Source organism: Pundamilia nyererei, unplaced genomic scaffold (assembly GCF_000239375.1).
Source record: "Pundamilia nyererei isolate P.nyererei 1_Seehausen unplaced genomic scaffold, PunNye1.0 scaffold00136, whole genome shotgun sequence".
Taxonomy (NCBI): Eukaryota; Metazoa; Chordata; class Actinopteri; order Cichliformes; family Cichlidae; genus Pundamilia; species Pundamilia nyererei.
This window is the reverse complement of record NW_005187537.1, coordinates 230,647-249,462: the sequence shown is the minus strand read 5'-3', so window position 1 is coordinate 249,462 and position 18,816 is coordinate 230,647. Positions and strand designations below refer to the sequence as shown.

At 41.2% G+C, this 18,816-nt stretch overlaps 1 protein-coding gene across 7 annotated transcripts in view; it reads left to right on the top strand.

The window, feature by feature from the left end:
* Positions 1–18,816, top strand: part of marchf8 (membrane-associated ring finger (C3HC4) 8) — a 91,464-nt gene that overhangs the window by 52,622 nt on the left and 20,026 nt on the right. For 6 of the 7 annotated variants that reach the window (XM_005743812.1, XM_005743807.1, XM_005743810.1 and 3 more), the window contains exon 3: positions 12,452–12,502. In XM_005743812.1, the coding sequence (XP_005743869.1) occupies positions 12,452–12,502 (51 nt within the window). Of the gene's footprint in view, positions 1–90; positions 512–12,451; positions 12,503–18,816 lie in introns of those variants that run through there. The other variant, XM_005743813.1, reaches the window with a different exon arrangement.

Below are 18,816 nucleotides of genomic sequence, written 5' to 3'. Positions count from 1 at the left end.
TGTGTGTGTTTGTGTGTGTGGGAGAGGGCGAGCAAGCCTGGACAAGCCAGCAGCAGCAGCGTCGGTAGCAGCTCAGCCTCTGTGTTTGTATATGCATGTGTGTGCTTGTGTGTGTGTCTGTTTAAAGAAATGTAGGGCAGCCACTTATTCTCCCTCCCTCTGACGTCTCTCTCTATCTTTTCCTGTGTCTGTCTTTGTTTCTGCGCTCTGCTGAGGTAGCTCCAGTCGCCACGGCGACGGCTGACATTGTTACTTCCGCATTGGCTCGGCTGTCTCTCCCTCTCGGTGTCTCTCTCTCTCTCTCTGTGTGTCTCTCTCTCTCGGTCTCAGCTCACCTCAGGGATTTATAGAGGGGGCATGCAACCTCCCTGAACGGCCATTGTCAGTGTGAGAGGGTGAGTGTGTGCGCGCGCGTGTGTGTGTGTGGGTGGATGAGTTTATGTGTGTGTGACTAAGGGTGAGGTGACTCCAGGATCCAGACATGAATTCCTGTTGGAAGATGAAGATTCAGGTACAGATTCTTCCTCTTGGTGATGTTGCTGCCGTGTGTATTTGTGTTGCTTTTGTTTGTGAGTTGTACTGATGTCATTGTTGTTCTTGTTTATTTACACTGCTGCTGCTCCCGCTCGGGGACGAATGCAGATAGATCCTGTCAGAAACGTTGCTTTCATCGTGTGTACGTCTATACAGTAAATGATCCTGTATGAGGCTTCATTCAGAGAAAAGATCGTGATAATAAACAGGAAGTGAGGCTCACTGTGGTCTCCATATCACTGCTTGCTATGCTGAGGCCTTCTTTCCACTGCAGTCGCCGAGTGATGAAAGAGTTGCCAGGAATGTGTCTCTTTACGTGTATGTGTATGTGTCAGAGAAAGGAATGAAGACTAAAATGAACAGAGACAGCCATCTATCACTGTGATGGTGGTTGTTATGGCTGTGTGTGTGTGAGAGAGTACATTACATTTGTTTTGCCCTCCTTTTGTGTCTTTTGTTTACTTTGTTCTCTCTCGCTGAGGGATCCTGTTTGCATGTTTGTATTCGGTGCATGTACCCACATGCATCTTTTTGTTTTGGGTTTTTTTTTGTCTTTATAGGGGAGCATCCGCCATCTCCTCTGCGTGAACGGTTGACCCACATTCTCCTGTGCCGGTGACCTTTTGTTCAGGATGAGTAGGGGTGCGCAGACATACTGTATATAACTTCCCTCAAACTGTTTTCAGTTTGAGTGCTGTCATCGTGTTTGATAACAGGCGGCCAAAGTACAGGACACTGTAAACTAAGCCCTGTCTTTGGTCATGTGCTCTGTCATTTAACTGTAAGTGCAAAAAATAGCCTGTGCTGTTGTGAGTGTTTACTAATAGTTAAACACAGTTGCTCCAGATAAATGCACAAGGTCTCAGCGGCAGAGAAGTCTGACATCTAAATATGTATTTTCCCTGTTAGTCAGTGGCTTGGCATATCACATCATCGACTGATGCACCAAATCGCAAAGCTTTGTGTCAAATCGCCAGCTGGTAACGGGGGTGATGGGGAGATTAGTGCAGTCACATGTCATGGCAGGGCTTAAAACCTGCTCTAGAGGGGAGATGAAGGGAGAAATCAGGAAGAGGAGCCAAGAAGGTGATGAGGCCGAGAAAGGAGAGGATAGTGATGCACAGGCTGCAGGAGTTTCAGGGTACCTTCCCAGTGCTCCTTTGACAATTTATTTTGCGAAGTATTTTGCACCAGGACCTGTGTTTGCTGCTTTCTTTTCCACTTCTGCTTCTTGTTTCCCCTTAAAAAAGTCTCCTTTTTGAAAACCCACAAGTGCGGTTTTAATATTCGGCAGAACTGAGAGCTGCGCGTTTATGCCATTGTTACTCTTCACGCTACATACTAAAAGATTTTCCCAAAAAAAGGGGGGCGCTAAAGCTTCTCTGAGCAGCTGCTAAATGCTGCCAGCTATAAAGAAAAGACGTGTTTGAACTTCATGTTCATGTTCATGAACTCTTTCCGGTTTTTGGTTGTTGTTTGTTGTTTTTTTTTAAACTGAGTGCCAGTAATAGAGTCTGCGAGTTCCCTTTTGAAACTGAAAGTTCACTGATGTGATGACTCACGGTCAGCATTTCTCTCCTTCCTCTCCTGCTTGTCTCTGTGAGCCTGCCAGTGTAATGATTTTATCACAAGGGGACCAAGGGTTCAAACACTAATAATGCAGCTAGTTAGGATGCACTCCGCTGAACTAATTATCTGTAGCTTGACTTTTTCACGCAAGTTATAAATAATGACTTGTGTCATGTAGGAGAGTGCACGCCCAAGTGCAGCTAATGAGGAAATGTGGCTTTCATGTAGAGTGACAAAAATATTTCACCGTATCTTTGGACCTTTTGATGCTTTCTCAGAGCAGTCGGGCCCAGGTCATACATCGCTTTCACTTTGTCATGCAGCTGCTATAGAACCAACTTGTGGTGCTTCATTGTTGGTGGATTTTATATTGACTATAGAATAGGCCACCGTCCATGCAGTACTGCATTGCATGTGATGGTCACTGTCTCTCATGCTTGGACATACTGATATAATTATGCTTAAGATGAAAGAAGATGGGGGACAGACAGAACAAAAGAGGCGGAAGAAGGGAAAACCACAAGCTCACGTACGTCTGATGAGAGCTCTGACATAACGCACACAGAGGCGTGTGAAAGCTGTTGATTAATGCACAGATACAGTCTGTGGAGTGGGGGGTTTGTCTCCTTCTCATGACGTCTCCACAGTGTTTTTTTTTTAAACGCCTACACGAGTGCATAGAGACACACACTGATGCTGAGCAACGACACTTTAGGGCTGCCATTTGATTAATCATTTCCTCCTCTCTACAGAAAAGACTGCAGCATCCAATTTAAGGATAGATCTTGCAGAAAGCTGCACCTAAAAATCTGTAATTTGTTCAATTTGTCACCTATTTTTCTAAAGTGCATGACCTCCTTTGTATATCATGCCTCTTTCCCCCTCCTGGACACAGTTATTGTAGGTTTGCTGGAACTTCTGTGGTCAGCCGAGCTCTCCATTAATGGTTGGTACTGCGCATAGTTGTGTTCGCTCATCTGGTTCTGCTCTCCTGCACAGCTGCCCCCTCAGAGTCAGCCTGTATTTCCCTTTTAAGTGGCCACTGGACACTGACAGGACAGGAAACCATATGAAAGCCAGCTTCCTCCCTCGATGGCACTCTTTCTTGTGGATACTTGATATTGTGATGACGTGTGACTACAATCTCAACAACAGAGGAGCGAATGAGAGCGGTGTTTACTCGGATATCCCTTTATCTCCAGTCTGTCCTGTGCGCACACTTGTGCGCCCCAGCTGTACTTCCAGGCTACGAGTGTCTTGATAATGGAATCTTTGACATTGATGGCATTTGATTTATGTGATTTTTATGTGATCTCGTTTTATTATTTGCGTTCGGAAAGAAGATCTTGTGCCTTTTTGTCTGCAGCTTGTGCGTTCAAAAACAAAAGAAGAAAGCACCACCATGATTCAACTAAAAACTGTGTGTGTGCTCTTGTGTGTACATGCGTGTGCGCGTGTGTGCATTTGTGCCTTTAGTCTGCAAAACTTTACTTCCTCAGAAGTCACTTTCATAACCTATTTTTTAAACCTTAGTCTTCATTGAAGGAGGAACCTACGATGCAGATGTTCATGTGATTGAATCCATGTATATATTCCTGTTTTGCTTAAAACCAGAACACAAAAAATGCTACAAGTAGTAGAAAAAATATATAAAAATAACATATAATATTACTGTCACTCATGTTGATGTTTAACTTTATTGTGTCGGGGTTTTGTTTGTGTGTGTGCACACTCAAATGCACACTCAAAGTAGGAATGAAAGGAGGTAGAGCGGCTGTATCCCAAAGTGCTGTCGTGCTAATATGTAATATTATCATTATGTCAATAATTGTATTTGAAAAGATAATTATAATCAGCAATGGGATATCACATTGTTAAAGGCAAAGTGAAAACTGTAACAAGAACAGCAAACAAACCTGAAAGTCCATGAAAGTGTCATGGAAGCACAACTTTCCATGATAAAAATTTAAGATTCGGAATTCTAGTGCAGTAAGTCAAAGTCAAAGTCAAAGTCAACTTTATTGTCAATTCTGCCACATGTACAGGACATACAGAGAATAGAAACTACGTTACTCTCAATCCCTAGATAAAAAAGCAAAAGAACATTTAAATATAAGAGTGATTAAAAATGCAGGTAAAATAATTAAAAAGTAAAAATTTTAAATAAATAAATACAATACAAATTTACATATAACAAGAAAACTATACAATATACAATATAATGGGTAAATGACATTGGGTGTAAACCAGGCAGAGTAGTGCAAATAGGCAGATAGTGCAAATGGAGATTTAGTACTGTACGGTAAGAGATAGTGTAACAACAAAGTAAAATTAAAATTAGGGTTTTTTCTGCAGATGAAATATAAAGTGCTGTTTTCAGTTGTTCTGGGTGATCAGAGTATATGTGTGGGTGTACGCTGCAGGAGCTTTAACAGCCTGGTCATGTTTTCAGCCTTCTCTGCAAGTATGCAACGTACAGAAGACTTAAATGTGAAAATTGAATAGTAACACATTTTGTGTGAATTGTGTGGGTAATGTAAGTGTGCATGCACACAGCTTTTATTTAATTTTGTCTGTTTATGCTTCTTCTTTTTTTGCCTTTTTAAATCCATAACACCCACCAGGGTTTATCTGCTAAAACACAAACAAATACACCATTTCAGATTTTGACCCTTGAGATTAAAGACTTTAAGGATTATTTACAGTATTGAACTGGTCAAATAATGTGGTTGTAGGAAGGCAACATTGTAATGGATTGGATTCTGAATGGAGTATGTTCTGCCATGTGTTGAATTACTTTAGAGGAATTTATATTCATGCACCTTTTTGTACTAATGGAACTCTCTGAAGGCTGTAGAGTGCTGATGGAGAAGTATAAAAAAGGTCACTGTGTCTTTGTGGAATTAACGAAAGTGTTTGATAGGAGAGCCAAGAGAGGAACCGTGTCACTTTATGAGGAAGTCTGGAGTGGATGTGTGTGAGGGCTGTGCAGGAGAAGTGACAGGTGGAAGGGTCCGAGGGAGGGGTGGGATTACATCAGAGCCGCTTCCTGTTTGGAGTGATGGTGGACAAGTTGACAGATGAGGTCAGGCAGGACTCTCTGTGGATTATGATGTTTGCAGATGACGTTGTGATCTATAGTGAGAGTAGGGAGCAGGTGGAAGAGAGTCTGGAGAGAAGAGGAACGAAAGTCAGTAGAAGCAAGACAGAAAACAGGTGCATGAATGAGAGGGAGACAGGTGTAACAGTGAGTAGAGGTAGTGAAAGCAGATGAGTTTAAATACCTGGGGTCAGCCATCCAAAGCAGCGGACAGGTGAAGAAGAAAGTGCAGTCAGGGTGGAGTGGGTCGAAATGAGTGTCAGGGGTTATTTGTGACAGAAGCATCCCAGCAAGGGTGAGAGGGAAGGTCTACAAGATTAGCAGTAGTCCTATTACCAGTGAGACCTGTTATGATGTAGCATGGAGACAATGGTACTAACAAAAAGACAAATTGGGATTTAGCTTTTGGAGACAGACTCAAATGGGCTTTAAAGTAACTGCAGTTTGGGGCAAATCAATAGGTTTCCAGTTGGTTGTAGGTATTGTTTGTTTGCTGCAGAGGGGGGAACACACAGCATGCACAGGGAAAAGTCAAAGCTATGGCTTGCAGCGCTGTGGTTGTTTAAGCTTTCAGAGGCGTAGCTGAGTTGTGGGTCATTCAGCTGTGGTGATTAGCGAATGATACATCTTCTATTGAATCGAAGAGTTCAGCAGCCTGCAGAGGTCGTGTAGAGTTGTAATGAATTTACAGAGAATGAACGAGAGAGGAAGAAAAAAAAAACGCCACACATGCACACACACACGTACATCTGTCCATTAATTTTGCTGATTTAATTCCTTCGACAGTCACCTTATTACCACTGTCTGATAGCAATCATTCATTTGCCTCCTCTGCTTCTTACTTTTTATGTCTTTTCCTCCTCCTCCCCCCTCATCTTGTTACAATGTCAGCAATTTGTAGCAGGAGATGATAAAGAGGTACTACAACTCTTTATTGTTACGTTGGCAAAAAGAAAGCTGCTTTATTTGCACAGGGCAGAGAGAGATAACCCTTCTAATGAATTAAGTTTGAGGTTTTGTTTGAGATGTTTTGTATTTATAAGTCATTTTTGAACAAAGGTGGGGGTTTTTGACTGGGCCCATTTCTCAAGGTGACTATTAAAATGCCCCACATCCATTTTTACTCTTCCCAATTATCCTTCAACTGACACCCTAATGAAGGTGTTTATTCCCCCCTCCCTGAAAACCCCCCATTGTGATTCTGTTGTTGAACCTGATCATTTGTCATTAGTAGTCTTTGTTGTTCTGTTTTTGTCTCTAAGGAAGTTGAAAGCGTTGAAAGCTGGAAATGATTAAACTATTCCAGGCAGGAGATGTTGCTGGTAATGATGATGAACGGTTTATTTTGCTCTGATAATAGAAGTTGAATGACTTACTGTGAGTAAGCAACACCAGTGTTTCGTTTTTCTGAAGAAAGACGTAAAATAAATTCTAGTGCCTTTGCCAAACGTGAGCCGTCATTACTATCGTGCTTTCCATGGATCAGAGATGCAGCATGTCCAGGCATGTCCTCTGTGAACCGTTGAAAGAATCTTAAGTGGGTGAAGTCAAACATTTGAGAGGGCAACAACAAATAATACACACAGACTGAGAAGAGTGAATTGTACTTTCACATTGATTTGCAGTGAAAAAGTGTTAAAAATCATCCTAAATAAAAGAAGCAGCATTTTTTTCAGCACTTAAAAAAAGTACCTTCTTTTATTTATTTATTTTCGAAGTATTTTAAAATGTGCAAAAGTGTGGGATGGCAAACTTGACAAGCAGCTCTCACTGGTGACCTCGTGTGTTAAACCCTGCTTCATGTCGATACTGAGACTGATGCAGCTGCTGGTTCAGGCAAAGAGCAGATGGTGCTTTAAACAGTCCTGCTGACTGTAAGTCTCAGGTTTGTATTCTGAGAAGCTGTTGACCTCAAACACAAGACCTATCTTTATTCTGGTGCGACAATGGCGAGAAATGATGCGGAAAGCGGACGGAAGCAGCTGTTAGCAAGATTAACTTCTCTAAAACAGCATTTCAGTAGAAAATCAGACATTTACTGGAGGGCTGTTTGGACAGTTTTGCTCTTACCACTATCCGTCCTCCAACAGCACACGATTCAAAGCTTTTTACATTTATTCCATCCACATTTAATTATTCTCTGGTTGTGCATCAGTAATGAAAGTTTGGGTTAAACAAGACATTAAAAGGCATCATCTTGAATTTGGAAAAACTGGGATAGATGCTTGAAAATGAGTTAGCTGCAGGCTTGGTGGGCTCTCAAAAACTGACTTTTGTAAAAACTGGCTGCAAGTTGTTGCTGATGTTTCTAATCGACAATTTGGTTCATTGCTAGGTTTTAAGTATAGATCGCAATTTCAGTTTCAAAACCTGTAATGTGATTAACGAGGCTAAATGTTTCATATTACGTTTGTTTGCCCTACTAAAAAAATAGAGGTATATAATGGTGATCTAAACAAATTGTTGATGAGTGATTTTTTTTTTTGATTTTTTTTTTTATTGGTGGAAAACTGAACAAAGAAACAATCTTTGACAAGTTCAAATGGCTTCTGGTGATGAAAGGAACTTGGAGAGAGTCTGGGTTAAATTCACAAGTCTTATCTTCTTGAGATTCTTCCATAAAAGTGAGCTGAGCCCTTCTCTCTGTGGGCTAAGAACAGACCCTTGAAAAACACAGTGATCCCCCCGAATATGACCTCTCCTCCTCTGTACTCTCTTAAGCTTCTTCTATTACAAGCCAGAGTCTTCAGAGTCCAGTATGAAAGTTGTGTTATCAAAGACTGGAGCTGCTAACAGACCCACAGAGGAGGTGGAGAAGGACAGGCACAGTGGACTGTGAAACCTGAGCTCTCCTTTATCAGAATTATGCATGAGCTTAGAGAAGCAGACCCTTTATAGTCTACAGACGTGGCAGTGAAGGTGACTCGCAGACCTTGTACTGTAGGAAAGACAGTTAGGCAGTGCGGGGTTTTAACTGTAACCTGTGCTTAAACGAGACGACAAATGAAGATGTATTTCCCGTCTCTTCTTTTGTCATCTGTATTCAGCTTGTCTGCTCTAATCACTGCTGTCTATAAAAGCCATGAGTCCATTTGTGGCCTTGTTATTTCCAGAACCCCTCAGTCTGGGGATGTGCTCTTGTTATCGCTTTCTCCTGCTTTTTTTTAACCAAGAAGGAAGGATTAAGGGCAAGGATCATCAATTTGTTCTTTTAGTCTGCTGTTCCCTTTATCCCTCGCTGTCATCTCCTGGAAGGAAAAAATGAATTTTTATGCTCCTCAACTATTTGACAATTGATTTGCTGAACAAATTGCGCCCATTGAGAGCTGTATTTGCCATTTTGTGCCATTGTGTTGAAGGCACTGAAGAAGTAATGACATGGAAATGGGGAGGAACTGCTTCACCTTAATCCACTAGCACAGCAAGAGACCATCTTGGTTCTTCATGCATTTCGATCTGCAAAAGTACATTTTTGTAATTAGATGTTTTTTCATTTTTCACCATGTTTTCATGTAATCGCTGTACTTTTTGTTGTGTGTCAAGTGCTTCAAGTTATGTGGCAATATAAAACAGGAAGTGCATCATACTCGTGGAGTTCCCATTTAAACTTGAGATAAAAGCATTTTGAGATTGGAGATAATCACCGCAACTTTGACGCTTGAGTCAACAAACACTGACACGAGATGTCAACGCTGCCTCCTCTTCAGTTGCGTTCACTGCTGCTGCAGCACTTTGCTCCACAAAAGACCACAAGACAGTAGGACAGTACTTTAAAGGTCAGGAATTTTTACACCTGCATATGAGTGCATTGTCCAAACTCTACTAGTTAAGAGATTTTAATCACATAGTTTTAGCTAAGAAACAATATCCAAGTTGCCACATAAACATGGAAAATGCGGGAGAAGGAAAGGAAAGTCTGGGTTAGGTGGTGGGTATGTTGCAAGTATCCTTCGTGTTTTATCTTATGTTTACATGAACGGAAATATAAGGAGGCGGGGAGATGCAGCAAGTGATTGAGACTCGGGACATACAGCGGTCCTCAGTCACTATGGCAACTAGTCACAGCTAGGACACGTCAAGCACTTAAGTAATTAGAAACTGTAACATATTGTAGAGTCTGTTAGTGGTGCGGTGTGGGTGTAGGCTTGTTTTGGCAAAAAATGGTGGAGATAACACTTCGGCTGCTGATACTTATTAGCAAAATAAAAGGTCCCAGTGTTTATATCTCCAAAAACAAATACTGCTTTTCTGTGTGTAGGAAAATGGGAAGGCACTCCCAAAAGGCCCTGGGGCCTAAATACACTCATAAATACACCATGTTCTTTAACCTCCTAAGACCCGAACTCTTCCACAGCATGCATTTTTAATTTCTCTTTGATATTTGGGCTGATTGGGGCCCGATGAATGTAAAAACAAATAATTTTTTACCTTATTTTTGTTTTTAAGAAAAATGAGAGCTACATATGAAGACATTCGTTTAAAATGTTGATAGAACAGTAGCAGTATAATGTCCTCGTAAGTGGATATCAGGCCCATGTAGAGCAAAATTGAGTATTTTAGTCTAAATAACCCAAAATGTGATGTCCACATATGTGAACGCCAGGTCCTATGAGGTTAAATTAGTGGGAGAAAAATCCACCAAATGAATAGTAAAAATTACATTTTAGGTGTACGCTTTTCTCTTGTCACTCTAATTTTAAGGGTCCCCTGACTGATGCTACCTTGCTGTTTAATGCCTTAAAAGAGCAAGAAAGTGGTTGTTGTAAATTATTTAATGTGATTACTTTTTGGCTTTTTTTTTCTTTGGATCTCCCTCTCTCTTAAAGAAAATCCTCCAAACTTAACTTTTGTTCTTAAAACAAACTCTTAAAGAATTGAACAAGAATGCCACTGAGAAGAAAATCGACTTGAAACAAGTAGAAATTTTTTTCACTTAAGCAAACATAAGCACAAAACATACTTGGTAAGAAGGTGAATAAAGCAGTATTAAATGTCAGGGATGCTTGGTACTCACAGGAGAGTGAGTGGATTGTCACCTAACCGCAGATATGGTGGTTTGATTCATGTTGTCTCCACATGCCGAAGTGTCTTTGAGCGAATCCGAATCCTATAAATAGATTAATGAGAAAAGCTCTCTGAAGTCATCTGTAAAGCAACACATTTTAAAATGTGTTCTATAAGTGCAGGAGAGTTAAGAGTTAACAGTTTATCTAATTAACTCATTGACACATTACATTTTGGTCACGTTGCACTAATCACCACTGGGGATCGGCTTGTTTAAGGGTCTCTGAGCGCACAATGTGTGGTCTACAGCGTGCAGGAAGAGGAGGCAGAATTCAGCGGGGGCTAATATAGCCAATTTTTACGCCTCAACAGTTTAATCGGGCCGTACTTTCATGTCTTCATAAATTTGAAAAACTCTCCCCACAGAGCTGGTTTCTCTTTGCAAAGATTTGTTTGTGTCCAACTCATACACAGCCCTGTCAGACCTGGTGTGAACTTGGATGTTATGTAACTATGATTGATTACTCATTAAGGAACCATGCCCAGCCTTAATAACAGCACTGAATGCAGCACAGCGCCCCAGCGGCTGTTTGTCTCGGTCTCTGATGCAAGCCGAGAACACTTAGTGCGACTCGAGGATCATTATAAAACTTGACTATGCTGAACGCTGGAAATATTTGCCTGTTTTTGCTCGCTGGGTAATGATACAAATATTGTGACTGAATTTGATTTGGAGTTTGGATGGGTGCGTTATACAATCGGCTTGTCCTCCTTTTGTCTTGTGCCAGAGAAACTAGATTTACCAACTTAAAATGCCAAACAGCACATGCTTGCAGGCCCTTGAGATACTAAGAAATGTAGTGCATTACACTGAGAAGGACCAAGAATCGGGCCTAGTTGAGCCTTCCGTATTTGAGTTTTTTCATTTATTTTATCATACATTTGGGGGGGGTTATTTTCAAGACGCCCTAGCAGCATGCCTGTAGAAACGGTAGTGTTGTTCTGCTGGTCTGCTGCGTTCACCCAGATTGAACAACAGTCATGTTACAGAGCTTTTTGAAAATTTTCTTTATGTAGTCATCTGAAAAAACAAGTACACTCCATGATTCAGTGGCCTGTGCAACCACCTTTACCAATAATAATAATAACAATAATCTTCTGGCTTCTGGCTCACTGTTCTGTTCCATGTTGGTTCAGCTCCTTAAGATTTGCAGGTACAGCTCTCTCTCTTTAGAGCTCTCTTAAGGTCCCACCACAATATTTTAATGAGGTTGAGATCTGGACTTACTGGATCTGTGCAGCACTGCTTCTTTTATTTTTCAGTCGTGCTGTAGTAGATTTGCTGCTGCTTTCCTGTTTGACCCAATTTTGGCCAAGTTTAGCTGCCGGACAGATGGCCTCACATTTGACTCTAGAATAGTTTGGTTTATAGAGAAGTTCATGGTGACCCGGGGGCCTTCCAGTCCCCAGGTCACATTCAACATGTTGCTATGATGTCTTTGGTCATGGTGCTGTGCATTACGCCTAAATATTTCTACTTTGGTTTTGGTTTTTGTCCAAAGGACATTGTTCCAGAAATCTTGTGGTTTGTTCAGGTGCAGTTTTGCAAACCTACACCATGCTGCTATGTTCTTTTTAGAGAGAAGAGGCTTTAAACATGCAAAACCTTCCAAACAAGTTATACTTGGATTTTTTTTTCTTATTGTACTGTCATGAACATAACATTTAACATTTTGCTCTTTGGGATTTTTGCGATTTCTCTTAATGCTGTGTAGTCTGACAATTGGGAGAATTTGCTGGAATGTTCACTAGGAAACTTCTGAACTTCTGCACTTTTGGAGGAATTCAGAACTGATTATCACATGCAGTTAGTTAGCAGCACCTAGCTGCTACATACCCTCTTAATTCCTATGGAAGCAGTAATGATGGACTTAGCATTTCAGCCCTATGTATCCTTTGAAAACTTTTTAGTTAACAATATTCGGATACCTTCAGGTTTTATGCTGAACGACGTGCTTAGTACAAATTGTCAAAGGTTAGCATACTAAGCTAACCCAGTGAGCAGTGTAAATATTGCTAATGCTAACATTACCATGATAATGCTATCATTTCACATATTTCTGTCAGGCAGCGTTTCACTTTGTTGTCTGATTTTAGTATGTAGAGTGCATGCATGGACTGGATGGCATTTTTGTGTTTCTGAATGTTTTTCACTTACTGGAGCTGTCGTTCTATCTTTTACAGAATGAAAAGCCTTTGGGTCCTTCAGCAAGCCGGTCCAGCAATATATCAAAGGTGAGCAAAGCACATACAAATGAGAAAAATTTGAATAGAAGATGTACAGCCTGGGTCCATCACAGAGAAAAGGGAGCACACTTGTAGACAAGAAGATGACAGTGAGGTGAGCTGTATTTGAAGGTGGAGATTGACAGAGTAGGTAGACATGCACAGGAGTGTAAGCAGCTGATAGATGACCTGCCTCGTTCTCATCACATCGCCATAATCAGAGCCGCCTTTCTGATCAACCTCTGAGACTTCTGTCTTTCTACGTTTTCTCTCTTTCCTTTTATGCTTCATGGCTCCCATAGGTAAAGCTACAGCCTGCATTGAAAATGTCTTTTTGTCCCCTCATGAGCCTCTTAGAGGATAAAACCTTTACTTGTGCTAATAGATGTCAGGGTCATTCTGTCACCACGGGAAGGCTCCAGCAATAACATTTGATCCATGAGCTGCTCGCTCTTTAAACATGAGCAAGATGAGAGGTATTGCACCCGAGAGACAAATGCACTGATCGTTTGCAGGATAACGATTATAGTAACAAAAATGCAGTTTTTCTAAGGCAGTGTGCCACTCCATGTCTGCAGGGGAACAACTGGCTGACATTTACAAAAATATGCCCATTTGATGGCAAATAAATCTGTTATATGAGCCATACCTTGTAGACATTCAACATATCATGTGTAACTTGATATAAAATATACATTAATGCCACGTTTTTTAGCAGTACAACAGACCATTGATAATCTGTGTAAAGGGAAATGTATTTTTACACCAAGAAGCCAATTTGCACCCTAGCCTTAGTTACAATGACTTCTTGCTCTCTAGTTAAATCCGGGAGGTCCAGACTTTATAGCGCGCTACAGTTGATTGTTATGTCAGTGCAGCGGCAGTGAGTACAAAGTCTGTGAACGTTGTACCTAGAGTACGTGCAAACAAAACTTTTTGCAATCCTCAAAGCAAAAACTATAAAGTTATATAATCATATAATAATTTTGATCTGGGTGTTTTCATGTGTGATAAGTTTTTAATCTTCCCATGACTTTTCATAGCTTCTAAGTTACGATACTAAGACTGGCACCACTTTGCCTAGAAACAAGCAGTAAATGGGAAATGCACTTAATCACTCTAGGAGGACAGGGTTACACTACTCTCCTGTCTGCTCTTTAAATATGTCGCTCCAGCCAGCTGTTAGGAAACAACTTGAGTGGTGTTCATCTCATCTTACACTTGAGAAACAGGTTATTTCTTCAATGGAGTGTAATTATTTTATTCAGTGTCTGTGGAGAGAGAGCAGTGTCACCCGCGTTCTACACAAATCTCATTCATAAATGGAGGGGTGGATTTCATCAGGTTGCAGACGCAGTCCATTGTCATTGAATGTCCTATATAGATCCCCATTCCTCTGACAAATGTGTTTGTAATGAAATGATAGACATAAAGTCTGAATAAAGCTCTTAACTTTGACAGATTTAATTAATAATCACCGGTCTGTCTGGCAGCTGGTGTTTCCTACTCGTTCCTAAAGGGAAATGCATTTGACTGGCAGGTATTAAGTTGGTATAAATTGTTCTCTGGATGGAAAAGCCTGCTGGGAGTCTTCAGAGTTGGAGAGCGAGTCAGATTATGACTGTAAAGGTTGCCCGGTTGAGTCGGTGGACCGTTTTGAGAATCGCAGACAAAGAAATGGTGCAATAATCTTTTGACAGAGACTCCAAGTGAGAAGATTTAGCAGTGGATTATTGTAGGTGGGTAATGTGTTTTCACTAAGACGGCATCTCCCTGAGACCACTTTCCCTAGAAGCTGCTTGAAGACGATGATTTTATGCATATATGCAGTGTATTTACAAGTTTCCACGCTTTGCAGTTATGACAGCATGAGATGAAAGATGTTCATATTTGCAGCAGTGACTCGAATGTTCCTCTTTGCAGAAAAAATATCAAATGTAGGTCAAGTTAATTTATGTTTGTAAAGCTGAATCTTGGTGAAATGTACATCTGATAAGAGTCACCTTATTTACTGCTGAAGGGGTCTTTGTTTTGTTTTGGGGGGTTTTTGGGGGGGTCTTCACTGACACTTGATTGTTTTCATTCATTTGCACATGAGCTCCGGCCACATTCAGAATAAGGACGCCAAAACAAATGTTGAACGGCTTCGCGTGGCACGGATTCAAGCCGAATCGCATCAGCTCCAGTCAGACCAAATCAAAAATGAATGCGCTCGTATTCGATTGTTGACCTACTTAAAAGATTTCTCTCTGTATAAATAACCGCAGCATCGGCCTGAGAGGAATATTTCATAACATCCCCAGCTCGACACAGTCATACAGCCAGAATAATCCGAATGCTACAACATCTAAAGCATTCGTTCATTTTTTTAAAGCACCTGCTCTCGTTTTACACGGATAACCTGGCAGGGATGCGTTTGGCCTTTTTGGCTTTCCCAGTATTTATTTATTTATTGCTGTTTTCTTTAATCGAACAGCTTTTATCCTTTCTGAAGATGACTCAGAAATAAATCTTATTTCTAGCTATCCTGTTGCTCCCCCTGGAATACCTGTCACAAGGAATGCACACACCGGGAGAGAGAGATTTATACGATGACAGGAAAACAAGCAGCCAAATATGGCCGGGGGCTCATTTGTTTCATAAAGGTGATATTGCCTCCATCAGTGAACTTGTCATTGAGGGGCGCTGAGCTGTGTGGTCGTGGATATGAAGGTGTACGCGTATCCACGACCATAAACTCATCATCTCCCTTGTTCCCGGTGCTTGTTTGTTCATTGAGTCCTTTCTTCCATCAAGCCGAGCCTGAGAATCGTGAAAGAAAGGCAGTGTTGAGGGGAGATAATCAACATTTCTTTGTTAAATTTAACCATTATCGGTGATAAACTTGTCTGAAAAAACACGGGCTTTTCTGATGTAGGCTGAGGATTGCCTCCTGATTTGGCGTGAGTTGATTTTTCCACTCAGTGAGGTCAGGAGGCTTAGCTGTAGCCCTTTCTCTCTTTAGCACAGTGCCAGGGTGCTGTGTGATGCCTCCTACACTGTTTGGGAAGGAATTATAGTATTACAGTCCTCATAAAGACACAAAGCAGCGACTCACAGCTCAGTGGGCTGCCGCTTATAGTCGGCCAAACATCTGGTGGTGCTCTAGAATTCAAGCTGCTGCAGTTTTTGAGTTTTAGGCTCTGCAGCTGCAACATCCAACCTGAATCTGCACCTCTGATCACTAGAAGAGCCTCTCTGTTGGTCTGTTCAGCTTGGCAGACCACAAAGTCAAAACAAGGCACTGAGCCAAGCTACTATTTTGATAAAAATGAGCACATAGTTTTTGTGTTCAATCTGGCACATTACTTATTTCTGAGCGTTTCTGCTGAAGCAGGGCCTGGTCCCTGAAAAATGACTGTATGACTGAATGCTGTAAAATGACACCTGTGGAGGGTGGGCACAAATAATATAAACAGCAATGGAAATGAACTTTATCTGAGAGGTTGTCACAGAAGTGGCTCATGTTGTCTGCTGTTTAGATCTCCTGCTATCATAATTTCTATGATGGTTTAGTCTTCAGCTTTTTTTCTTTCTAGTTAACTGAATCTTGCTTGTTTTTGGTTTGGGTGTTTTTGGCCTGAAAAATAAATATAAATTAATGCAAAGACTGTTTGATGATGATAATTTATATCTGTTAGCTCTCAGGCTACGTACAGAGAAGGATTATAGGAACTCAACCAAAACAGAAGCTATGGAAATGCACTTGCATACAGTCCAAAAAACCAACAGCGTGTCGAACGGCAGTGATGGAGGCATGCGTAGGTCGAATGCTCAAAGAGAATTTATCAGCGAGATGGGATATGCTTAAAAAAACATCCATCAAGATTAAAAAAAAACCGCACAGATGAGAAGGAAAAAAACAACAGAAGTTTTCGTCTGACAGAAAGCCGATGCACAAACATGAAGCTGCATTACTAGTTGATCTACATATTTCCACACAGTGTGTAGATGTCACGTTACATGTGCTTCACTGCCACAAACCACGTCAGGAAGCTTTAGTCTGCATGGAAAACCCGGCGCTCTTAGAGTTCCTTGTGCTTCAGAAGCTGGAACAAAAAAATGTTGAGCAGTTTTGTTTAAAAAACATGCTTACGTTGTCATCTAGACATGGCACGGTTGTGAAAACGTTTTGGCAGGTACTTTCACACAGCCACACTAAAGAAGTACACACTAAGGAGCCCAAAGTGCAGGTTTATTAGTCAAAAACGTTATTTAGGGAAAATTGGTCTCAAAAGTCATTAGACAGCTGCGTTAGCAGAATTTATCAGTATTAGTTAGCATAATTATTTTGACATTTAGGTCACAATTATGGCTTGAAACAGAAGTATTTGACTTCTTAGTGTCATAAATTAAACTAGCATCGATGTGAGGTCTGCCTGATGGTCTAACGTGGAAGCAAGAGTGCGACTGGTTGAGGTTCTTGGTTCAAGCTGTGTATGATGTCCTAGTCAGTCCAGCAAACCTCCATGTCTGCAGCAGGAGTGAGACACCTTCCAGTCCCCTTTGCTTTGGAAAGAACTCCTTCCTGGACACCTTGCCTTTGGAGATGGACACTATTGTTCATCATGACCACTAATAGTGTACCCATAGCCCTCATGGGCCACCATTAGCCAAAGACCAAAGGGCTGGAGAGAAACCTCATCTACAGTTTGAAGTTTTATTTGGCCTCTTCAGCACTGCCAGTGACTGGCATGTGGTATTGAGCAGAGAGGCCGTGTGCCGAGTACCAGAAGTGAGCCATGCTAAAGGCAAAGCTGCTGAAGGAGGTAGGATTTGCTCTGCAAAGCTTTTGCATTGCTGAGCATCGTCGGACAGGATTAGAGGAAGTCAATTAGATGAGCTACTGAAGCCTCAGAGAAAGAAACAAGGTGGCTTTGGATTAAGAAGGCAGATCCCTGGATAATTGCTACTGGGGTCTGATCAACCGGGACTGGGTTGCCGGGGAGATGGTGTCTGATGTTGACAGTAAACGCCTCATCATCCCAGGTTAGATCACTGAGGATGCTTCTGTTGCTCACTGCAGTACAATCTACTTTCAACTGGTACAGCATTAATACGGCGCGAGATGATAACTGTGGTGTGAGTGAGTGGGTAGTTTCTCCTTCATCACAAGTCATTTATAGTAAACAAAGGCAGGGATGGTGATATTCAATTTAAAACGGAGTGTATTCTCTCGTTTTCAGAGCTTGGTGCTGCCACTTTGAAGCCTGTCCAAGACTTGAATAAACCGCACTGATTGCCATTTTTTTGCAAGCTCACATGAGGACCCATTGAAACAGATGGATAGGCAAGATTTAAGATAGTCTCGAGTGCCAGAAAAATGATTGGCCAATCAAGTCCATCAGCTTTCCTGCTGCCTCCTGCATAACCTGCTGCTACCAAATCACCCTTATTAAAGCTCTAATGAGTTTGTAGCTTCTCAAAAAAATAAAAATAACACCAAATCTGACAGCAATGACAATAAATAAATACTATACTACTATACTATACATTAGATTTTAGGGAGGATTGCTTTGGCGTCATACTTTGGTGATTATTTAGTATGCGTGTGTATGATTAATGTAACTAGGCTACTCATCTCGTGTTTGAGGTTTCTTATATCTGATGGTGGTGGTTGGATACGCAAGCATTTGCGGCACAGCACAAACCCATCAGCGTATTCAGCTTTGTGGGTATCAGCGCACTGCATGTAATGACACATAAGTGTATTGTATATTGCTGGGGTATAAATTGCACAGCTGGAGGCCCCACTTTATATTAGCAGCATGACCTTGCAACAGCCACGAAGAAGCGAGTGAGTGAGCCAGAGAAAACTATAGAAGTATAAACTGCGGTCGTTGTAGATGGATTAAAGAAGCTCTTGATTAAAAATGGATTTTATCAAATGTTTGCGCAGGGCTGCATGAGAATGTATCTCAGCTGTAATATTCATCAGTTTTATGATTAACCTCCACGAAGGTTATAAACAAAAGCCGAGGCCGAGTTAATCACCTGCTGGCTGCAGCTTCACGTATAACGCGCAGACCTTTTATAATTGTATCGATCTTCTCATCTGAACCACGGGCAAAAAAGATAATAAACCTATTTTCCAAAATGTCAAACACTTTCGGTAAAGTTCATTTTTGTCCTGGGAAATCAAAGTTTGACAAAACATTTCAAGTTTAACTGGTCTGAACTGCATATTGTGCGTCACAATAAAAAAAACCTCACTCATGATCAAATTGATATGTTAATAATTGTTAAGCTTCAGATTAGACTACCCGTATTTTTTTGGTTACAAA